This window comes from Miniopterus schreibersii (genome assembly GCF_964146895.1).
Source record: "Miniopterus schreibersii genome assembly, chromosome: 11".
NCBI classification, from domain to species: Eukaryota; Metazoa; Chordata; class Mammalia; order Chiroptera; family Miniopteridae; genus Miniopterus; species Miniopterus schreibersii.
Window position 1 is genome coordinate 22,819,256 of NC_138111.1, and position 24,330 is coordinate 22,843,585.

Below are 24,330 nucleotides of genomic sequence, written 5' to 3' on the forward strand. Positions count from 1 at the left end.
TGACTATAAAATTGCAAGTCTTTTAATAAAACAAACATGACAGAATGTAGAAATCTAAATGAACATTTATCCCTCAAAGTAGCTACATCCTTAGTTCCAACAGTACTCCCTTTGTTGGTGTCATTTTGGGGGGACAAGGCAGTATAGAAGCCACATCAGAAAATATTCTTCCGCATGTTGGGCTGTTTAAAATCAGAAAATCCACACTCAGAGAATACCACTGAAAAAAATGAAAGAGGTGCTACAGCTCTCATGGAGGTTCCCCAAAGACCTCTAGGCAAGTGCTGAGCGACAGTTTCACCGCTGGAGAGACGCGGGGCCTACCAGGACGGCCACATTCAATGGGAGGGCATCATTTGGATAGAAAAGTTCTGCTATTTAAAAAAAAAAATCAGCCACACCCCTTTATAATCACACTTGCATTGGATTAAAAAAAATACAACACTCACACATGGTTCTTGTATGAATTCTAATTAGGAAACATTACATTCAGAATGATAGCACTCATAGTGATAACTTTCAGAAGACTGTAACAGCTTCTTTGCCACGTAAGGGGTACAGAGGGTGCAGCTGTTTACCTGAACGTATTCGTAAATAAGTGACAACTACCACTCTAAGTTTCCTAGTTGTAGCTCTGATACAGGTTACTGACCGCGAGTTCACGTTCCAGACTTGCTTTGCCAACACAGACCAACCACAAGGGAGCCACCCTCCCAGTCTTAGGGCGAATTGGGAAAGGGCCGGTTAAATGAGGAAACAGGCCATTCCTTGGTAAAAGTTTGTAGTTTTCTTTCCCAATACATCTTCTTTTTATTGAGAACTTCCATTTTTATCCTGTGCTCCTCCTCTGCCATCTCACACTCCCGCTCTATCTGCTGGATTTTGGCCACATGCACCTCATTCATTTGTATCAGCTGCAGCTGTAAGATGGACATTTGTTGATGGTGTTCTTCCTCATGCATCTTTTTTAAAGCACCTTCCTGAGAGGTTTTGCTCCTGTAGTTTTTATTGGCTGTTATTCTGACAGCTGAACACGAGGGTTCAGGTTGAGAGGTCCCCTCACATACTGGAAAATGTATGAACTCTTTCTCATCATCGCACAGTTCTCTATTTGAAACAGCAAATGATTCTGAAAAACAGTAGCAGAAAACACACGTTCAAAGATTTTACAGGCAGAGAGTAAATCATCCTATTGCAACGACGGGCCCCCACTGCAGGACGCATCTGAAACAGCATCCGCTCTGGCCTGCATGTCTGCAGGTACCCTTGCCACACCTGACTTTTTAAAAACCCATAAATCCAAAGCAATTTTCCCTTAAGAAGCAATGATAAAGCATTTCATCAGGTCATTTCTAGAGCTGTGGACTACGGGAACAGTGGTCAGAGACTACGCTTATCGAGAATCGATGACCTCGTTATGTTGATGTAAGTTCTAAACTGAAGTGTGCACAGCTCCGGAAGAGCAGAAGACCACAGTACGAGGCCAACAGTGGGTTTTTGGATTAAGTTTGCCCTCAATCTCATCTCCCTTGCTCCCTTTCTCACCCAGCCATGAACACATGTTCCACGTCCACAAGGGTGCCATGGCTGTTTCCTGGTCACCACCCTTCTTCCCCTGGATAGTTATCTCAAAAGTGTCCCTCCTTGAAAAATGAGTCTACGCGCCCTAGCTTAACTTCCTCAGCAGGCCATTTCTCATCAGTTTCCTACATCTGGCAGTTACCTCGAACACTGCCCCCTGGGGGTAAATATTCAGACCCAAAGACCCTTTTCAATGTCCCTCTTAGGTAACCTCTCCCTAGCACTTGAAAATACTTTTTGAAAAATTTCCCCGTTAGTTTCTGAACCATCGCCCTCTCCTAAATTTTCTACAGCTTCCTCTCTGATTGCCTCTTCTCACGTCTCCTTTCGGGACTCAGACTCTTGCTCCACCCACCTCTAACCTTTTAATACTCCCCTGAGGTTCTTCTCTTCGGCTGTTTTCAATCTCCCCTAAGAAACCCTCATAATCTGGTTCTAACCCTCCTTTATCATTCTTGCCTTACTCTTCAGGATACCCTGTGCACCTTTCAATCACCACAAACCACTCACATTCTTAAAAACCATGCTTTTTTTCATAATTCTGACTCACTGTTCCTTCAGCCTGGCGTTGGGCTTATTATCTGGTCCCCACCGACTCACTCACACACACACCCTTGCTCCAGTCTCCCCTTTTCAACCTCCCCCCTCCCTCCTACTTCATTCAGGATCAATGCCACTTGCTCTGGGAAACCTCAGCTCTCTCCTTTCTCTGTACTTATTCTGTGACAACACTTAACACATTCAGGGCGGGGCAAAAGTTGGTTTATAGTTATAAGTACATGAAACACAGAGTTTATCCTTGTACTGTTATTTATTAATTATTGTATTATTTTCCGTATGAGCTGTAAACCTACTTTTGTTCCACCCTGGACTAGTACTATTTTGGGACCATGCCTTATTCGTGTATTGTATCCTTGGGACCAATGACTTTGCCGGGTACACAGTGGATGCCTGGTAAATATTTACTGTCTGAAGCCTTGAACAAAAGGGGAAAAGAGCATATGGATACAAAATGATGCCATTTTCGGTGGTGCCACGTTTACACCGCTATTTTTATAGGGCAATTCAGGAGTTTCAATAAGGAAACCACTAACTCCACTAACCCACCGAGGCTTCTAGCTGTGATTCCAAGGCTTTCTTGGGAAACTTTACACTTTCAATAACGAGAATTGTCTCCTTGGAGAAAATACTATCAATTTATTCACAGGAGTTGATTACATTATTAAGTCCACTCCATTATTGCAGGAGATGGGATGCTGGGCATGTTAACGGCTACTGGGAGAAACCCAACTCATAATACTCTGTTAATAAAATGAAAACAGCTAGTTTAGATTATTTCACTCCAAGGGGTTAGGTAACAAGCATAACTAGTCCCTAATTGAGGTTAAAGAAAAGGTAAAAATTTTACTTTTGAAAGAGAAGTTTCAAAAGAGTACTTCTGTGTCATCCAGAGATACTGAAATGTCTCCCTAGGAATCTTCCCGACTCCAATGGCTCTGGCCTCCACTAGATGTCCTTCCTTCTTGCTGCCACTGCCTCCCGCGCCCACGTCTGGAGAGCATTTGTTAAAGCTGCCAGTTTAACTATAATACTTTGAAGACAGAGGCTAGCTTTTATTCATCCACATAAAGAAGCCAGGACGGGGCCTGGTGCACTGCTGGGCCTGTAAGAAATGTGTGGGGGGTGAACTGGCTGCAGTGGGTCACATCCCTCCCAGCACAGCACAGCTGGGTGGAAAGAGCAGTGTTCTGAGTGGAGAGCCAAGGCTCAGGACAAAGCGATGGGAAACGCTTGGCACTAAGAATAGGGGCCCTTAGACACGAATATCAATTATAAAGAGGATTACCTCATCTGTTTCCTTTCTAGTCATAGATCTGAAAGTGCCTTCTTTGAAGACTGGCCACAGATATTTTTTGGTACCTTTAGCTTCTTTTCTCTTTGATTTCATTCCAGAGGATACTCCTGAGTTCATGCCCTCACAGTTGCTCCTCTCTCCCAGTATCTAAATGCTCATTTTCATCTCAATAATGCTCTGCTTTAGGGACCTGATGATGATCATCATGATGATGATCCTGATGATGACAGCAGCTACTATTTTCTGGGTAGCTAACCAGGCTCTAGGCTAGTGCTGTACAGGCATTACCTCATTTAATCCCTGCCACAACCCTCTGAAGGAGGTATTAGTACAGAAAACCAAACACGACATCCAAAGTCATTTGGCTGCTTGAAAGAGCCAGGATTCCAATCCAGGTCTTCATCATTCCAAAATCCAAGCTCAATTGCTACCATACCTAGCCTCTCACTGCATCATTTGCTCAGCTGATCACTTATGTATCTTAAAATGCAGCGTCCAAGCTGTATCCATTACAAGACCATCTATTATTAAGGAGACAAATGTATATTCCAAATTTTTATCTCCAAATTTCTCTCTAGAGCTGTGAACATGAAGACAGTATGTCATGTCTAGGAGCAGAAATGACTGTACTTTAAAACAATTCTTTTTTAGTTTAAATGTGTACTAACATACGTATTTTAAAGGAAAAAAAAGCCATGCCTCTTGAGAAGACGCTAGCAGAAGCTGGGGCTTTAAACTAGAGAAGCCCGATGGAGTAGTTAATTAACTCTCACACAAATATTAGCTCCAATGGATGGAAGCTAGTGTTCAGATGGGGAGAATCTTCTCTTAATTAGAAAAAGACTACCCTGGGAATGGCAACCTGCTGCAAACACACACCATGTAATCTCTCTCCCAGGTAAAACAAAGCCACCCGAAGCAGAAAACAACTCAATCTTGTGCAAAATGGATATGAAAGCCTAAGGGCTTTCCTGGGACGGGAGAACATAGTCAAGGGACTGTTCTTTCATTTGGGCGATTCGAGTAAATTTCATATCAGCAGGAAAAACCTACTACGGCAGTTAAAGAATGGGAAAGAATCTGGGCTCAGGCCAAACCCCAGCTGTTCTCAACAGAACAAGGGAAACAGGACTGACTGGGGGAATGAATAAATAAGAGGTGACCTAAGATGCACAAGGTGCAATATTATGCATCAACTAAGAGAAACAAATTAGACTGACATGCTGCAATGGGAACAGATCTTAAAAATATTATTCTAAGTGCAAAAGGGCAAGAAAACGTTACCTGTAGCACAATTTTTAATCTATTTAAATTAAAAACACATGCACAAAGGACAGCTGTGTGTGCTTTAGGAACACGTGAAGGAATACACAGCCGTATTAGAATGATGAAGGGATAGGAGACGGGAATGAACGTGCTGAATGGTGATAAAAAGGGAGCAAATACCTAAGTAGCACAAAAAGGGGGCTTGTCGCAGACCAGCGATGCCAGTGTGCCACGGCCAGCACTATAACCCAGTCCCTTGAACTTGAGTTCCCACCCCAAAAGGACAGGATTGGATTAAACAGTGATAACAGTGGAATTTGTTAAGGAATGTTTGTGCTACTTAATTATAGCTTTGAGTACCAAGTTTGTATTATTCAAATATAGCTTTATAGTAAACAGTAGCACCTGAAATTAAATATAAGTTCTCAAGAAATCTGAATACTACCTGAAATCTTAGTTTGCTTAAATATATTTGACATTCATCGTCCTACCCTCCTGACCACTTCCAGCAAATTTTATGGTTTCCCTTAGTGTTCTGCAAACGTGTTCCCCAAAGATAATCTCACTTATCTCAAAATGGAAGAGAAGTGTCAAAGCGAAATGATCACATATCATAAATCTGCAGAATGTAAAGTGTTTTAATATATTTAAGGGGAGAATATGGATTTTTTGAAAATACATTCCTAAGTGTTAAACTTACATTTTAAACCTACTGTGTCCAAACACAGATGTACATTTCAAGAAAGTTGTTGACAGAGATAATAATATCCTGGTACAATGATCAGGATGACAGAGGTGAAATCATCTCACACACACAAAAACTGTTGGAGGGAGGCCTCTAGTGGAGTATTGCAAGGCTCCATCCTGGTTAACAATGCTAACAATTCTCTGCGTGCCTAATTCTGCAACAGGTACTCTGCAAGGAGTGAGGACAGTGCTGTCCTCTAAAATATAACACAAGCTAATGTAATTTTAAACTTCGTATGTCATATTAAAGAAGTAAAAAGGGGTGAAACTAACTAGTATAATATTTTTAAATCTCATATTTTGAAAATACTATCATTTCAACATGTAATTGATATAAAACTTATTAGTAAGGGATTTTACATTCTTTTTTGGTACCAAGTCTTCAAGATATAGTGTGTATATTTATAGCATGTCTCAATTCAATCTATCCCCATTTCAAGGGCTTACTAGCCTGATGTGGCTTGTACCTACTGTATTGGACAGTACAGCATTAGAGATACTAACTAAAATAAAACACACACACACTCACAGACTCCATTGTCAGAATACACGATGTAATGAGAGCCATAACCCTACTGCATATTTTCAACCTTTTCCGCACCAGGACCCAGAAAGAACGATTGATAATTCCACCTTGCGTTTTACTTCCTAAAAGAAAATTAAATACAAAGTGAGCTGGGTAAGCCCAAAGCTGTTTTAATGCATAGAAAGAGTGCCAGTACCTTATCTACTTGGGTTAACCAATTTCTTTGGACACTCCCCAACTAACAAAGCACCATGGTTCTCCACTGCCCTCCAGATCTGACCTGGAGACAGGAACAGGCACCATTCGGCTATACTCTAATAATGAAGTTCCCTGTGTCATATATGTACAAAAATCTAATTTACTATCAGTCTCTTTTACAAGTTAGCGTCTAGCAAAGGTCACTACAGGAAGGACACTGAGAATCCATATTTATTCCCTTCTTGCTGGAAATTTATAAATTGTGTTTATGAATACATGAATTATATCATTTCACCTAAAAAGAAAGAAAAACACTTTCTAGATCCTACCCTAGAATTTGAAAATGGGGAAGTGAGACTATCCTCTTAGAATAACCCTATGTAATCAATACACAATGATATAGATCAAAGATTTGCAAAATGAACTAACAGCAGTCAGGCCAACAGGGGCAACATCTCCCATAAGCAAACTGAAAAGCCGCCCTGCTGATTCACCTCCCTCCTCCCCTAGCACCAGTCCCTTCACCAGTCCCAGGGCCTGAACGGCTCCAAGCCAGCGAGATGGAGAGTAGCTGGCTGAAGCGACAAACATCTCCCAAACAAGCAAACTGTCTATTAGCAGGGCCCGTTCCCGCAGAAGCAGCAATGAGAGGGGGCAAGACAGGGAGCGGACAGTGTCCACATAAACACTGTTGGCTGGAAGGTACTGCGGTCTGGGACTCAAGAATCGAAATTCAGACACAGGGAGGGCTCCTACACTGGAAAACGATGCATGGTGTTTATGACATTAACCACTACGGTGGCCCAACTGGCTCCTTGGGCTTAACCTTGCAAACTTTTTATTGTAATTTAGGTTCCCAGGATAATCTGCCTATAGGGAAAAAAAAAAAGTGCTAATCAAAATGTTATTCAGTTCCCTTGGTTATCTTTTTCACTCTACATGGGTAACATTCTGTGACTTTTAATTAACGAGTCCCTCAGAGCTCAGTCTACTCTGGGGACACTAGTAAGCGAAGTTCTCACCCTGCAAGCCACAGATCAGGTTTCCCTATTGCTGGGTCCTTGGAGCACCTTATGAGCAGCCTTCTGGCCTTCCCAGGAATTATTAAGTGTGTCTTCTGCAAACTACAATGAATCTTTATATAAACTAACCATTCTTATCTTAAAAGAGGCAGGAATTATTGGGGGTTTATCTATATGCATTCTCTCCCCCTCTTCTTGCCTCGAGACATTTCAATAGCCCCTTAAGGCCAGCCTGTTAAAGCTATGACATACTATCATTACTTCCTTGATCGTACAACAATCTTTTCCTTCCCTAAGAATTCTATATAACACATTTTTCTCGTTTCAATGAAAGTATATTAAAACTAAAATAATTTTTCCCCCGGAATTTTTCAAGTTCCCCAGAGTGCCACAAACCAAAACTGCAGATCACAATATAATAATGGGTGGAAATGCTGGTTTTTAATCTGGGAGAATGCTAAATGGGTGTTCGCTCTCTTAGTCTCATAACTTTTCTTAAGTCTGAAATAGCTCACTTTTTTAATGTGGCCTTTTGCATGACTTAATGCAGCGCTTTGCACAATATAGGTCCTCAAAAAACACGTTTTTGAAAAAAAATGCGTGAAAAATAAATCTTCCAACAAATCCACTTCAGTATATTTGAGCTGTGTTAAGATAAGCGACTAAGGTACTTCATTAACGGCAGCTATATTCATGTAGCCCCTTAGTGTTCCCGATTCTCAATAACGGAGGTAAGAGAGGTGGCACAAGGATTTAAACAAGTACTTTTGATTTTATGTACTATGTGACTTGCATTGCCTATGTAAACCAGAGATTTCTGAATTGGAAAACCCAAGTTGGATATGCACGTTTCTTTTTTTTTTTTTTTTCATCAAGTCCCTTAGAATTAGGGATTTTAAAATTCAAACATCAGACAGGCACCCAGTGAAAGCATGCAAGCCGGGCTCGGCGGTACCTGGGGCGGTGGCGTCGGGGTGGTAGCCGGGCTCCTCCTCGGGAGGGCCCTGCAGGAAGAAGAGCTGCTCCGGCAGCATGCTGGCGATCTTCTCCTTGCCCAGCACGTGGGTGCTCAGGAGGGGGCTGACACTCCGCTTCACCTTCTCTCTCCTTTCGTGGGCCATGATTTTTTTGGTCCGGGCCTTGATGTTCTCCCAGCACTTCTTCAGCTGTTTGAAATCCCGCAGGGACACGCTCGGCTGAGAGTTGTACTCGTGGGCCAGCGCCTGCCAGGTCCGCTGCTTGAGGGCAATAGTTCGCGCATCGCTTTTCTTACATTCCAGCACATACTTGTACTTCTCTACTAACGCAAGCAGGATGCTCTTTTCCAACTCTGAGAAGTATTTGGCAGGTTTTATAATTTCGTTGTTTTGCATTTTCCACTCTATTTCTCCTGGCCGTTAGCTATCCTGCAAAAGGAAGTCGGAAACAGTCATCATGAACTCCAGGGATAACAATGTCAGCAAATCACTTAGAGATAATCCCTGACTTGATTCCCTCGTCTGGAACACAGCAGCACTTTCTTTTCTGTTAATGTTGACTTATGATAGTCTCAGGAAAACATTGAGAAGTTTACTAGCAGTGGGGTTTTACTTCTCAAGTAGGTCCTTTCTTGTAGGTCGTGGCCATTCTGAGAATATCAGTAGAAAAAGAAAAGTTGAACATCTTTTGTGGAATTTCAATGTGGAACTCTAATCTGTTCATTTATTTAGTTAGGAAACTAGTTATTCCCCGAATTCAGAATGTTAGGCAGCTTTTCAACTAAACAGCTTTCTCAAAGTTTTGTCACAGCTGAAGCCTGAGAAGCCACTGTGTAACTAAATACAACAGGTAATGTAAACACTATCAAGGTTTCAGAATCACCAAGAAATCATCCAAAACACCTGGCATTTCCATCACTAGGTCTGTGACCTTGGATCTGTCCATGCTCCTAGAGGAACCTCAGTTTCTTCATCTTTAAAATGGCTTGGACTCTGTGATCCTTAAGGTCTAAAAGCCACTTTTAAAAGTGTACAGTCCTATGTAAGTAATTTATATAATTTCAGAAGTGAAAGGGCCTGGGCACTTAGACATTGAGCTAAACACCTCTTTTCTTTCTTTTTTTTTATGGACATTTCATACAAATGGAATAATACAATATGAGGTCTTTTGTGACTGGTCTCTTTCATCTAGCACAGTCATTTCCATCTCAAGGCACACACAGACTAATTACTAAAATTCTGAGGCACACCAAAAAAATCTTTTTTACCAATCTGACAGAAATAGGTATAATTTTGATTCATTTACACTGGACAGCTACTTTTGTGTTGTCTGTTGTCGTTTTTTTTATTTGACAATCTAAGGGGGAAAAAAAGGTCAGTGCCCCTGACTAAATAGTCAGGTATTGCATGTTTTAAAAAGTCTTGTAGCACACCGGTTGAAAATCACTGACTTAGCATAATGTATTCACGGTCTATCTGCACCTTGTAGCATGTATCAATACCTCATTCCTTTTTATTGCCAAATGATATTCTACTTTATGGATGTAGCACACTCTGTTTATCTGTTTATCCATTAATGAATTTTTTATTAAGATATAATTGATATAAAACATTTATTAGCTTCAGGTGTACAACACAATGATTTGATATATATACAGGGAAATCACCACAATAAGTGTAGTTAACATCCATCAAACCACATAGCAACAGTTTTTTTCTTGTAATGAGAACTTTTTAGATCTACTCTCTTAGCAACTTTCAAATAAACAATATAGTATTACTGACTCTAGTCACCATGCTGTACATCACATGCCTAGGACTCACCTATTTTATAACTGGAAGTTTGTACCTTTGACCACTTCACCCATTTTGCCCACCTGCCACCTCCTGCCTCTGGCAACCACCAATCTGTTCTCTGTATCTATGAGTTTTTTGTGTTGTTGTTTTTTTAAGATTCCACATATAAGTGAGATCATATGGTATTTGCCTGTTTGCCTTTCTCTGTTTGACTTACCTCACTTAGCATAATACCCTGAAGGTCCACCCATGTTGCCACAAATGGCAGAATTTCCTTTTTGTGTGTGTGGCCAAATAATATTTATTTATTTATATATATATATATCTCACATATATTGTGAATATATTGTGTATCTATGTGATACGTATTATACATGTCGTATATAAATCAGATTTTCTTTATCCCCTTTTCAATCGAGGGAACTAAGGGCCAGTAAAGTGAAATAGACTGCCCAACATCACAAAGATGGCAACTTCAGAAGTCAAGAACTTGAACTGTCCTAACAGTTTGGTATTCTTTTTTTCCCCTTAATATAGCAAATAATAGCCATTTTTATTATGTATATTCCTTTAAAGTCTTTGTTCACATATTATTATTTTTAGAAGTCAAAGTGACATTTTCTCCATTATTATTACAGTCTACATACCTTTTCATGTTTTAATAAAAATTATCTGTTTAACATACACATAAATTTATTTTGATATATATACACACAGTAAAATGATTACTACGTTCAGGCTAATTAGCATATTTCCTCACATAGTTACCTTTTGCGTGTGGTGAGAGCACTTGAAATCTACTCTCTTAGCACGTATCCAATATTCACTACAGTATTATTAACTACAGTCATCATGCCTGTGTATCAGATCTCTAAACTTATTCATCCTACATAACAGCAACTTTGTACCCTTTGTCCAAGTCCAACATCTCCCCATTTCCCCTGCCCAGTCCCTGGCAATCACTCTTCTATTCTTTGCTTCTCCCAGTCTGAAGAGTCTGTTATTCTTAGTAGCACTTCACAACTATCTCTTGGCCTCTGACCAAATTACTCAACCATGACTCCCTTAGGTCATCATGGCATCCTCCCCAGGGCGGAGCCAGCATCTTTCACACAATAGGTGCTTAATAAATGTCTTATTCTGCTGAAACTCTGTTTTTTGACCTCACGCTTTTCTCATATCTTTTAATCACAGGAAGCTCCCTACAAAATTAATCTCTCAAATACATTATGGCAAGAATGTCACTGAAGTGACAGTGAACGCAGCACGTTCCTGTTCCTGGGAAGGACCAACACGCCCCAGGCCTTCTGTTCTCCAAGCCTCTGATTTTTCAGAGACACGGAAAAGCATCAAGACAGTGATGATGTAGTCCATTTAAAACTGACCGACCCATATCAAAAGAATTAGAAACTAACTTGAAAGGCATCCCACTGGCCAAAAATGGGACACCTGACATCAACACGGACAAACAACACAAAGACGCATTAAATTATTCTCTGGATCTTCGTGCATGGTTGAAAAGCTCCATAATAAAAAGGGGAGGGGGAGGCTGTGGCCTTTGAATTTATGGTACACTAATTTAAAACCACATTTTTACAAGCCAGCTATTCACACACTATACCTGGGGAGGGGCTACTGTAGATGTGAATAGCTGAAATCTGTTAGACCTGAGGCTGGAGGGGCCTTGGCCAGATCAGAGGGCCTTGAGAGTGACGCCAAGGAGTCTGGGCTTCACATGAGGGCCACGGAAGCTGACCCGGGTCTCCCACGGTGCACCGCCTCCTCCCAAAAGTTAAGGTTGGATGAAGTACTACTGTGATCAGCGTCTCCACATACCAGGTACCCTGTGTCTCACATTCATTGTGGGCACATCAGAAATCAAGAGATCTAGGTTTTCCCTCTGGTCTTGGGCAAAACTAAATGAGAGAAAATTTATCTTAAGAGATGTGTCCCTGCACCCCTAAATTCCCAGGCCTTCAATCATATTGCTCTACTCCTCCTATAATGATCTAATCCAGGCCCCTGCTTCCCCAAAGATCTAAAATTAATTTTTTTGCTTCCATCAATACTCCTGTTTTCTATAAATCTGTGTTCCCCAAATTGAAATTTATTAACACACATCCCCTACAATATATATCCTCTGTATCATCTCTTCCCACCAAGATGCTTATACCTAACTTTACTTTCTAGAGTTTTTTGGGGTTTTTTTGAAATGAATAGGTATACAAAATATTCTTTAACTACACAGCTCCCAGAGCAGATTCTGATCCGATCCCCATCCCAACTCCTCTGCCCCAGGATATGTCAATATGCCTACCTTTCCTCATGCGCCCACTCTTTTTAAGAATCACTGCTATAAGGATTGAGAATCTGATTTGCAAACGAAAAAGGGTTTGTTCCCTGTTTTGTCCTATTATAGGTAATGTTATTTTATATTTTTATAAATATATGACATATATTTATATTTATAAATATTTGTATTTTATATAAATTTAAAAATTTTTCTATTTTTATTTCTTCAAGATAAATTCCTAGAGGAGGAATGGTTGCCACAAAAGATGCAAACACTTAAGACTTTTGTTACACCACCACCCATCCTCCAGAAATGCTGTACCAATTTACATTCCTACTAATAGCACACGAGCATGTCTGTTTCCCCACTGCGTTTACTCTTGCTGTTAACATTTTAAAAAATCTGTGCCAACTGTGGAGGTGAAAAATGTCACTTCATTGTTTAATGATGTATGAATTCAGCTTTCAGGCAAATAACCCACACTCTGAACACTGAACAAAGTCCCTGTTACACTGGGTGGAATTTAAACTACATGCGATTTAATAATTCTTCCTCACAGTGTGTGCAGTACCACCAGCTGCCACCAGGTGGTGGTGGGCTCCTGGGGAGTCTACACAAAAGATCTTGCCCAAAGTGTGGCCAGTTGAGTCTCTAACAACACCAGATAAATTTTATTGAACCTTGAATGGTGGGTAAACCCTACACTAAGTGTTTAACATGCAGTATATCATTTAATCCTCCCCCAAATAGCTCCTGAGAGCATCATTTGTTACACTACAATATTTTCTGTTAAAAAAAAACACACAAAAAACTTTATTAAAGTACCAGAAGAAATTATACCACTGCTCTCAAAAGCAAATGCTCAGAATTACCAACACCTGGGGACCATTAATAGCCTATTAACTAAACTGTTATTTAATCACTAGCTAAGTAAATCCAGAGTTACCAATTTGCTTTGCTTAATTTTGTAGAACAGCAGGCCTCCGTGGGCCATGTGGTTGCACTCTGCAGGGCTATAAAGGGATTCTGGTGTGAGCCAGTGTACCCTAAGGCCCCTATGGATTCCCAGCAACCTCAAAAGTAGGTTGTTTATCCCCACTAACCACTTATTATTCCTATTTCCCAGATCAAAAAAGTGAGGCTCAGTGACTTGCCAGTGGTCACACAAATAGTAAGTGGAAGAACCAGGATTCCAATCCAGGTCTTACTCCCATGCCCTTACCACCCTCTGCTCTGGTTAGCTTTCTCCTGTCAGACCTAGTGACAGTCTCTGGTGCCTTTGCTCAAATTACATGTCAAATTACAGAGCAATCTAATTGTCATCTGGGAAAGCTCCTGGGGTAGAACAACTTAGGGGGAGATATGCCTGCTTCTGTCTGGCTCCATTAGGTGGCTCTTCCTTTCCCCTCCCCTCCCCATCACTCCTTCCTCTATGTCTCAAACCTAGGGCCCTTAGCCCCTCATTCCCAACCCCCACCCAGGTGTACCTCTCTCCCTCCAAACAGAGCTCGGAAATAATTTCTGCTGTTGATCTGATAAGAATGTATGTTTAAAAAGTAACTGTAGAGATAATTTGGAGCTTTAAAATGGTCCATCCCTCAAGGGAACGCTGACATTCTGCTTGAGCACCTGACAGTCCTAAATAAACAAGCACTTCCCAAAGGGATCTCCAGGCAAAGCTTATTAGAAGAAACTTGGAGGCTAGAAAGCACATTCTAGCTTAAAACTGCTCTGCAATGTCCATAATTGGCTATAGATGACAACATAACACACCTTCCCTGCTGTACCAGCTTTTATGAGATAGAGGGACTGGCCTTACCTGCCCCCCAACCCTGCTCAGCACAGATCATCTCTGTCTGAGGTTCTGCTAGTCAGAGTGCTATCCATTCCCACGCACGGTTATAGTCCAACAAGCAGCCCAGTGACCCTCCGACAGTGGGCCTTCAGCAAACATTTAATGAATGACGACATTCTGATATAGGTGTAGAACGGCCTACTAGACACAAAATGAGTATCATGCAGGATAAAACAGTCCATACACTAAAAACTGCAGTAAAGTAAAAATGGTCAAATAAAATAGCAAAATCCAAATGCCATGCAGTTCCCCCTTGCGCCAGGCAAAGGCTCACAGGACTAAATAAAAGAGCACAATTCCAATATGATAAAAGAACAAAAAGGAAAAAATCAGCACAATCCCCAGAACACTAACATTGACTAAACCACCAGAAGATTGTAATAAGTACATTTCATATCCACCTATTACAGAAACCCATCAAACGTTTGTAACTCCCCAAAATTCATATGTTGAAGCCCTAACCCCCATCCATGGTGACTGTACATGGAGACTGGGCCTCTAAGGAAGTAATTAATGTTAAATGAGGTCATAGGCTGATTGGAGATTAGTGCTCTTAAAAGAGACACAAGAGAGCTTGCTCTCCCCCCAACCTGGCCCCCCCACGGCTCGGAAAGAGGGCACGTGAGCACACAGAGACAGGAGCACCTACAGGCCAAAAGAAGAGGTCTCAGAATAAGGTCTACCTTGCAGGCACCTTGGTCATGGAGCTCCTACCCTCCAGAACCGTGAGAAACACATTTCTGTTGTTTAAGCCTCCTAATCTGTGGCATTTTGTTATGGCAGCCCGAGCTGACTAATACACCATCTAATGATATTTTAGGTCCATGAAGGGTCAAACTAAGTCCCAAAATTTGAGTAAAGACTTGAGAAACTTGGCCAGATTTTACTTCTACTTCCCTTTTTGGAAAAGGGAGTTCTCTCTGAAATCAACACTCAGAATGGGAACCAAGATTGAAGCTCTGTGGTACTGAGATCTCGGACAGGTGTGAGGACATTAATGAACAGCTGCTTTTAAAGTGAAGTGAAATAAATCAAAGACCTGGATGTAGAAAACCTGGGCTCAAATCCCAACTTCAGCACTCACCTAGCTGCGTGACTCTGGGAAAATTAATTAACCTGCAATTCTCTTTTTTTTAATCCTCACTGGAGGATATTTTTTCCATTGCTTTTCAGGGAGAGTGGAAGGAGGAGAGAGAAAGAGAGAGAGACATCAATGTGAGAGAGACACATCGACTGTTTGCCTCCCGCACGCGCCTGGACCCGGGGCCGGGGATCGAGCCTGCAACCGAGGTATGTGCCCACGGCTGGAATCGAACCCAGGACCCTCCAGTCCACGGGCCAATGCTCTAACCACTGAGCAAAACCGGCTAGGACTAACCTGCAATTCTTCATCTGTAAAATGAGATTAACAGCCCCTGCTCTGCCTTATTCCCTCTGCACAGATGTCCCACAATGGGAGTAAAGATCAAGCATAGGCTAGAGCTTCAAAAAATTTAGTTCTTTCCACCCCTCCCATCCATTTTAAACTGCCTAAAGTTGGGCAGTTACCTTGAGTTACATCTCAAGAGTAATTAATTGCCTTCCTCTTCTTCTCACCAGAAGTAGGAAACACAGATAGGCATTTTTGTAGACATGATGGAATGTCAAAACACAAAATACAATATCCAAAAAAATGATGGCAACACAATACGCCATAGAGTATCAGCTGTTTAACACTGGGACTGCTTGCGCGGCTGACAGGGGCTGCTGCTCGCTGCCAATGTCCAGCATCACGGAGAGGAACATCGCAGATCACTAGCCCGGGGAAATATTAAAATTCAAAATCCCAAGTAGGGTTTCTACTGAGTGAACATCCCTTTTGCACCATCATAAAGTCAAAAAAATCGTAAGTTGAACCACTGTAAGTCAGGACCATCTGTATACTCAGATACTTATTGGCACTTTTATTCCACAGACACACAATTCAACAAATATGTAATGCACTCCTGCCAGAGGCTCAGTATCTTCCTAAAATATGCAGGAGATACAAAGACAAGCTGAACCCTATAGCCTGGAAGGAGCGTTGGCATGCGTAAACTGCTACCGAAAACGACAGGCACACTGACACAGGCATCAAAATAGAGGGCGAAGCGGGCTGGGCATTCAGAGGAAAGTTATTTGCATTCCTCATGAACAAAGAGGACATTTGAGCTAGACCTTTGAGCATGTATAGGATATGAACAGAGAGAGGTGAAGGAGATCACTGAGATAAATAATTGATAAGAAAGGGCCTGGACTCTGAGTGGTGATGATGTTAATGGAGGAGAAGGTGCACAGCAGAGACTGTTTAAAAAGCAAGAAATAACTGGGACATGTGTGTCCACACTAGGGTGAGGGATCAAGAGAAAGCAGAAACATCATCATTTATTTTAACCCCTGCCCCCCTATCTCCTCTTTGGAAGCCTCTCAGTATCAAGATGCCCTCTTGCTAGGTAACCTCAAGCCGTCCCCCACCATCCCATTTGAAAATCCAAGGGCACTGCTCTCAAATCCAACACTCACTTTGTGACATTAGGCAAGTCCCCTTTCCTCCCTGTCAACTTCTCATCTCTAAATTGTAGTTAAAGGGTCTTTATTCTAAAGTCCCACCCACTGCTGGCAGTCCATGTTAGCACTGCCACAACACTGGTCTTTCTGCTACCGAATCGCCACATCATCCACAGCAAACACGCATAGGTGGTGTTTGCTGATTACTCACGAGGCAAGTGGAGCTACTAGCCAACGAAAGAGAAAGAGAATGCTGCCACAGAATAAAGTGATCTCTGCACTTCAGACACTTTAAGGCCCACACCCAGTTTAACTCTGTAGGTTAAGTAGTTCCAGGTGAAATGTCTAAAGCAAGTGACCAGATCTCCTGCCCACGCCCGTCGCCCCAGCTCCTTGAAGAGGGCCTGGTACACAGTAGACAATAAATATTTGTGGAATACATTTTAAAGCTAACCTGCTTGCCATTTGCTTTTTTTTTTTTTTTTTTTTTACTAGATGTTCTGCTATCTTAAATTTCTCCTTTTATAAAGGATTTATCACAACAAAAATCATTTCCTGGCTGCTTCTTGTAAATACGATTGTATTGTATGCCAAATTTTTAAGAGCCCCGCCAGACTGACGCCTTCGTGATTTCACTTTATCCAGAGGTAAGAGTAATCAGACAGGACTATTCCTGTGCACACACCTGCCTGTCCCTGCTCTAGGATGTTCAGACCTGGCTGCCCAGGATGGTCGCTCACCTATGCCCTCCGCCTCCTCTCTTTCCTTCAGAGGGCTCTGCAGCCTGAAACCCAGCTCGGAGCTTGCCTCCTCTAATGCGCTGCCACCTCTTCCCCTTCACCACCCGCTCCAGGCGGTCCTGTAACTTGGAAGTGTTTATTTTTACCATCTGTGTCTGAGTGTGACTGTGAGCAGAACCAGCCTGTGTTTAAGGCAAGAACTCCCACCTCCCGTCCTTCCACCTCCACAGTTCCCTCTATAAGCCAGATGAGGGTTCTTGAAAATTCTGACTCCTTCCTTCCCCTCCCCCACAGCTCCATCCTAAACCATCTCCCCACCCCCACCCCAGCTTCTCTGAAATTCCCTCGGAATCATTATTAAAGTATCTTCCCCAGAAAGTGCTTTTACAACACAGAAAGTCCCGTGGAGGTGTTCCCATTCCAGCCTGCGTCTGGTCTCTGAGGACTCTTGGCTACTCCCACCACTTCAGTAACAACCCTCAGCTCTCAAATCTCTGGGTCAAGGGCCCCAAGTGCTTACCTTGTACTGCAGCGCTCAGAATTACTCTGTGCTGCCCAGCCCGGCGTGGCTCAGCAGTTGAGCATCAACCTAGCATCCAGGAGATCAAGGGTCGATTCCCGGTCAGGGCACATGCCCGGGTTGAGGGCTCGATCCCCAGATGGGGGACATGCAGGAGGCAGCCCATCAATGACTCATCATTGATGTTTCTATCTCTCTCTCTCTTCCTCTCTCTGAAATCAATAAAGATATATTTAAAAAAAAAAAGAATTACTCTGTACTGAGCGCTATCCATATCCTCTGAGGGTGAGCTCCTGAGGCCTGAACTACAACCTCATTTGTATCTTTTGCACACAGTAGATCCTCAGTGTTGGTTCAAAGAAAGTAGGGGTGCCCTAACTGGTTTGGCTCAGTGGTTAGAGTGTCGGCTTTTGGACTGAAGGGTCTCAAGTTCAGTTCCAGTCAGGGCATGTACCTTGGTTGAAGTCTCAATCCCCACCCCAGTTGGGGTGTGTGCAGGAGGCGACCAATCAATGTCTCTCTCTCACTTGGATGTTTCTCTCTCTCTCTCCCCCCCCACCCCCCCTCACTTCCCCTTCCACTCTCTCTGAAAAGCAATGGAAAGAATATCCTCAAGTGAGGATTTAAAAAAAATGTTTTTTTTAAAGAAAAAGAAAGTAGGGGTGTTGGCCCCATTCTTTCCTCAGCACCACACACATTTCCAGTTGTCTACCAGCCACCTCTATCCAACTATCTATATGGGCACCCCAGAAAGCTCCAATTCTCCACAGCTAAAAGAAAATTAATTATTACCCTACCCCCAAACATCCTGATTTCTGATTTCTGATTTCAGCCACATCAACTTAGCTTCTCAAAGCAGAAATCACGATGTGCTCTTCACTCACATGTAACCAATCATCAAGATCTACTGTGTTCCTCACCGCCCACGTTTGAGGTCAGGCTCTAATCTCCCACAATGATCTCCCAAACTTCCAGACCCTCTTCCACACAGCTACCAAAGAGATCTTCCTGAAACAGTGACTGTGCCACAGCCCAGGGTGTAAACATCTGACATCTCGAGACCCCACTGCCTAAGTGATAAAGTCCAAACTCCCCACATGATACTCCAGGCCTTTCCAGATCTGGCCCTGATTACAGCATCCTCTCCACCCAACTCACCTCCATGCCATTGAACCTGCTGTGTTTTCCTGCCTCCTAACATGGGCTTCCTCTGGCTGGAATACTTTACTCCAAAGTCTACCAAGGGCTCATTTTTCATCCCTCAAGGTCCAACCCCTGTGTAATTTCTGTGAAGCCTTCCTCAACTAATGCTCAAGCTGTTATATTTATTATAACAGCTTCCTTCTAAAGTAAGTTGGAGGCATCTTACAAACTATGCCCACGCTCCTCCTAGGTTTTGTTTTTAAGAGAGAGAATATCAGGGAAAAATAAGACAAGGGTAAAAAAAGATAGAATTGAGGAGGTGGTGTAGCAATCAAAACCCCTATCCTAAGGTCTCAACTCATCTTGTTGGTGGTAGATTAGCCCTGAGTTTTCCGTCCAGAATGAGTTAGTTACTCCTCTGTCAGCTCACTGTCAGTTGTATGTAACTGTACAGCAGCACTTACCATATTTTTTTGTAATTTGCTCTTTGTGTCCATCTCTCTCACTGGACTGGGAAATTCCTAAGGGAATACATAATTTCTGACTCATCTTTGCCCCCCTGGCGTGAAGCCTATGACTCAGTAGACATTTGTTGAATGAATGTCACCATGGACAGGGAAAGGGTACGAGAGCTTGTTGAAATCCCTACCAGACATTTGAAAAACCACTGTCTTACCCTCACAAAAAATTACATGGCTGAGAAGTGGCAGAGCTAGATTTGAACCTCTGTCTCTCTCTCCAAAGCACCTGCTCTTTCCACCATGCATGCTCCTCCCTACCTTTATCATCACCACATGTCCAAATACCCCCTCCTTCAAGCCTGGTTTTAAAACCACCCTTCTCCAATCCTGGCTGGTGTGGCTCAGTTGGTTACTGTATGGAATGCTGCATGGCACACTAAAAGGTGGCGGTTTGATTCCTGGTCAGGGCACATACCCAGGTTGTAGATTCTATCCCTGGTCAGGGCATGTACAGGAGGCAACCAACCAATGTTTCTCTCTCACATCAATGCTCCTCTCTCTCTCTCCTCTCTCCCCTCCTCTCTCTCAAAAAATCCATAAAATTAAGTAAATAAATAAAAATAAAACCACCTGCTCACTCCGGAGAAAAGTGAGCCTGAATCCAACCCCCACCATCCACAACACTCACATAAGAAATGGTCACAAATCGGGAGAGGAAAGGGTGCCTCCTTGGGAGCTGAGAACTGAGCAGTCTGCTTAGGCATTCTGCAGACAGTGCTGCGGAAGTCCTCAGCTCCTCCTCTCCCTTTCCCCTGGTGCAGTACCTAGGCTTTCCCGCCTTTCTTTTGCTTTTCCAAGTTTTCTCCATTCCAAACTGAACCTCACAATGATCTCCTCAGGCCCACTCCTAACCAGGTGGATTGTATTCAAAACACAGTCATTCATTACATCCATTAGGTCTCTGTAATTTAAGTGTGACCTATCAAACTTTAGGATTGGTAAGCCTCCCAAACTCCTCAAACACCTTAGAAGAATGTCAGGAATCACACGAGAAGGGACAATGACATTTTAGGAGGCCCAATCACTTGTTCTCAAGCCATCTGAATACTTTTGGGGTGGCCTGGGAGTTAGAAGAGACAGCCTGTGTTCTCAGCCCAGCATCTCTCCTGGTGCCTAACTCCCCCACGACCAAGCAGCATCCTGGTCTCTAAGGACAGGATGGAACCCTGGTCCAGAATGCTGCTGGGATGGTGACCCCGGTCCCTTCCTCACATCCCCTTCCAGAGCTTCAGAGCCCTTGCCTCTCCCCTCAACCCACCCCTTGCCTCTTTCGGGCCCCAAACTCCAATAGCAGCCCTAACTCAGGAACTGTGATTTTGAATTACCATTCAACAACTTCCTTTCCACGCCACCAACTTTTCAGATATGCTGGAATGCACGCCCCTGGCCCTGCAGCATTCCTACATCCCACAACCTCTCTCCTGATAATGCAGAAACATTTGTAATCTTCAGTGTTACCACTCCTAAGAAACACCCAACCTTCTGGATTAGAATTGGGAGACTAAATTCACCTGAGGATATTTTTCCAGAGACAGTGGGAGAGAGCGAGAGGCTGACTGGTTGCCTCCCTCCCCCCACCCCCACCCCAGGCCGAGATCGAACCTGCACCCGAGGTACGTGCCCTTGGCCGGAATCGAACCCGGGACCCTTCGGTCCACCGGCCGACGCTCTAACCACTGCGCCAAACCGGCCAGGGCTCCTACTTCTTTTTAAAAAAAAATAAATAAATAAAAAATTATGCATGCAATTTACAGTCGCTACATCCTAGAGCCAGCTGGTGATTTAATTAGATAACTCACAACTGTTTGGTACCTAGGGCCTGGTGCGGAGAAAGTGCTCGAATTTGGCTATTACCATTTACGTGCATTATTTCCGTACATTCTCCCCACAATAGCACCTGGGGTAGGTATCACGCCACGCTCTCCACCCCAACCGCACCGCACCCCCCTTTACAAAAGCAGCGCCCAGGCTCGGGGTCAGGGAGCTTTCTCTCCCAAGGTCAGGCGGCGCCGGGGCGATGCGCGGCCCGCGGCCTCCGAATGCGGGACCCTCCCACCGCACCCTTGGATGGGACACAAGGCGTCCTCAAGGAGACAAGTACAGAGAGGCGAGCCCGGAGCCCAGCGCACGGTGGGGACCTCGGGATGGTAAGATCGAGGCACTGAGGGTCCCACGGGTTCCTCCCGAGCGGCTCCCGGCGCCCCGCGGTGCAGAGTTTGCGACCCCGGTGCGCCACGGAGCCTCCCCGCGGTGCGCGCCCCGGGGGCTTTCTTTGTACGCCGCAGGCCGACCAGCTCCCCGGGCCCCCAGCGCGGAGGCGGCCGCGGGGCCTGCGGGACAGGGGTCGCGGCGGCGCGAGCCCGAAGCCCGCCATGCCCGCCCCCGGCCCCGCACGCCCGGCCCGCGCCCCCGCCCCGCTGCGGCCCGCCGGGCGGGAGCCTCCTACCTGCGGCGGCGGCGCGGCGGCCGAGGGGGGCGGCGAGGCGGGAGCGCGGGCGGCCTCGGCTCCTCTCGCGGGTCGGGCCGCCGGGAGGGCCGCGGGCTCCGGAGCGCCGGGCGGCGGCGCGCCCCCGGCCGGCCAGGCCCCGCCGCGCGCGCCGCGGCCACAAAGCCCGGGAGCCGCCGCCCCCTCGCGGGCCGCGCTGCGGGTCAGCCCGCGCGGCGCAGGGCGGGAGCGGGGCCGGCGCCTCCCCCGAGACTCCGGGCGGGGCGCTGGGCGTCCCCCGCCTACCCGCCCGCGTTCTCCGCGCCGACGACCGGGTGCCGGTGGAGGTCCCTTTCCCACCTTCGCGGAGCAGCGCCTGCAGGGCCTGAAAAACGGTTTCATTTCCACGAACAACAAAAGGATGCGTGTGTCACCAGGGATTTGGCGACCGCGAGCGCGACTTAGCCCAGTCCAAGCCCGCGTCTGAAATGGGGCCCCTTCTTTTGCGACTCCCTGATTCTTGGAACAGCCGAGCCTCCCTATGCTGCGTTCATCACGGAGTTTTGTTTTGTTTTTAAATTTGCGGGATGATGTCTCGCCCTAGACTGTGAGCTCCCTAGGGCAGGGGACTCCAAAACCTAAGGGCATCGGAGCACGGCCTGAGCTTCGGTCAATAACAATGTATCACTGTCCCCTTCCCAGCCCCGAACTCGGAGGGGAGCGGGGGGGGGGGGGGGGGGGGGGGAGCTTGACTGCAGGATGGACAACAAATTGGGTAAAATAGTAATGATGGTGTTAATAATAATAAATCAATATTTGTAAAATAATAACAGTATATGGATATTTGTTCATTACTTGTGACAAAGTTGAATAGTTTCTCATATCCGCAGCCACCTGGACCGGTTCTGCATAAATTCTTCATTTCACAATGTCTACTTCATGTCACCCTTCTGCCCTCCCTCCCAGCTCTTTCTCTCCACGCCTGTCACCTTCCCCGACGATTGTTTAACAAATTCTGAATTGTAGGAAGGGTTTCTGCTTCCATTGTTCAACTTCGAAGCCAACTTCCTTTATCTCTGGAATATATATAGTCTTTATTTAACTAATTAAAAAACAAACTTCCTCCCCCCCCCCTTATAATTTCCAAGTCCCAAAAGCTTTTCATCCACCCAGGTTTACAAGCAAGTAATCTAGGAGATTCCTGAACACTGTTCCCACTGCCACCCCCCCCCCCATATCTGATACATACCAAGGCTTGTCAGTTTTACGTTCCTAGATTTCTCGGATTTCTCTTTGTCTGTCTTCATCCATCGCCAGAGTCCAAGCTCTTACCTGGGTCACTGCTATACCCACCTCTGCTTCATTTTTGCCTCCCTGCCTACCCACTCTCCCAAGTGATTTTCTTAATACACAAATCTAATGTGTCATTGGATACCTAATATCTATCAATGACCTACCTTTGGATTTTTTTGTTTGCTTTGTTTGTTTTGTAATCCTCACCTGAGGATATTTTTTTACGTTGCTTTTCAGAGAGTGGGGGGGGGGGTGAGAGAGACACCAATTGGTTGCCTCCTGCTTGCCTGGGGGCAGGGAACCAGGACTCTTCAGTTGGGAGCTCTAACCACTGAGCCAAACCAGCCAGGGTGACCTACCTTTGTTTTAAAGATAAAATTCATACTCCTTGATGGGACCTGCACTATGGCCCTGCCAAAATCTTCCTATCTGTTCTCCCCTTTTGTCTTTCCGTTTAACCCACTGCCCTTTCAGTTCCTTAAACACTCCCTCGCACCTCAGGGACTTTGCACATGCTATTCCCTCTGCCTAATGTTTGGAGGTTTTTTTTCTTATTACATTCTTTTTAAAATTAAAAAATTTCCCCTAACTATATTGAGGAATAATTGACAAATATACTTTTGTATATATTTAAAATGATTTGATATACATAAATGTTGTGGAATGCTCACTAAGATCAAGATAATCAACAGGTCACTTCACATGGTTAACTGTGTGTATGAGTGTGTGTGTGGTGAGAATGCTTAAGATCTACTCTCAGCAACTTTCAAGTACACAATACAGTATTATTAACTATAGTCACTATGCTGTACATTAACTCCTCAGAACTTCTTATAACTGAAAGTTTGTACCCTTTGACCCCAGCAATCACCATTCTACTGTCTGATTCTATGAAACCAGCTTTCTTTTGTAGATTCCACATATGGATCTTACTCTGTCTGGCTTGTTTTACTTAGCACAATGCCCTCTAGTTTCATCCATTTTGTTGCAAATGAAAAGATTCCCTTCTTTTTATGGCTGAATAATATTTTATTATACACACACA

At 44.2% G+C, this 24,330-nt stretch overlaps 1 protein-coding gene across 3 annotated transcripts; it reads right to left on the bottom strand.

Annotated features, from left to right (window-relative positions):
- On the bottom strand, window positions 1-22,499 carry MSANTD3 (Myb/SANT DNA binding domain containing 3). Of its 3 annotated transcripts, none has more exons than XM_081150705.1 (3): window positions 22,353-22,499; window positions 8,151-8,601; window positions 1-1,129 (listed from the first exon to the last, which is right to left on the bottom strand). In XM_081150705.1, the coding sequence occupies exons 2-3, from the start codon at window positions 8,566-8,568 to the stop codon at window positions 720-722; spliced, it is 828 nt and encodes a 275-aa protein (XP_081006831.1). In that variant the 5' UTR covers window positions 8,569-8,601; window positions 22,353-22,499; the 3' UTR covers window positions 1-719. The 3 variants fall into 3 exon arrangements, with proteins under 3 accessions (XP_081006831.1, XP_081006829.1, XP_081006830.1); XM_081150703.1 differs by lacking the exon at window positions 22,353-22,499 and adding an exon at window positions 22,014-22,121; XM_081150704.1 differs by lacking the exon at window positions 22,353-22,499 and adding an exon at window positions 17,904-17,974.
- Between the last annotated feature and the right edge of the window lie 1,831 nt (window positions 22,500-24,330).

Coding starts and splice junctions, on each gene's coding strand:
- MSANTD3 (XM_081150705.1), bottom strand. CDS start 8,568: ATGCAAAACAACGAAATTATAAAACCTGCCAAATACTTCTCAGAGTTG. Junction 1,130..8,150: donor CCCCGACGCCACCGCCCCAG/GTACCGCCGAGC, acceptor ACTGTTTTTCAG/AATCATTTGCTGTTTCAAAT.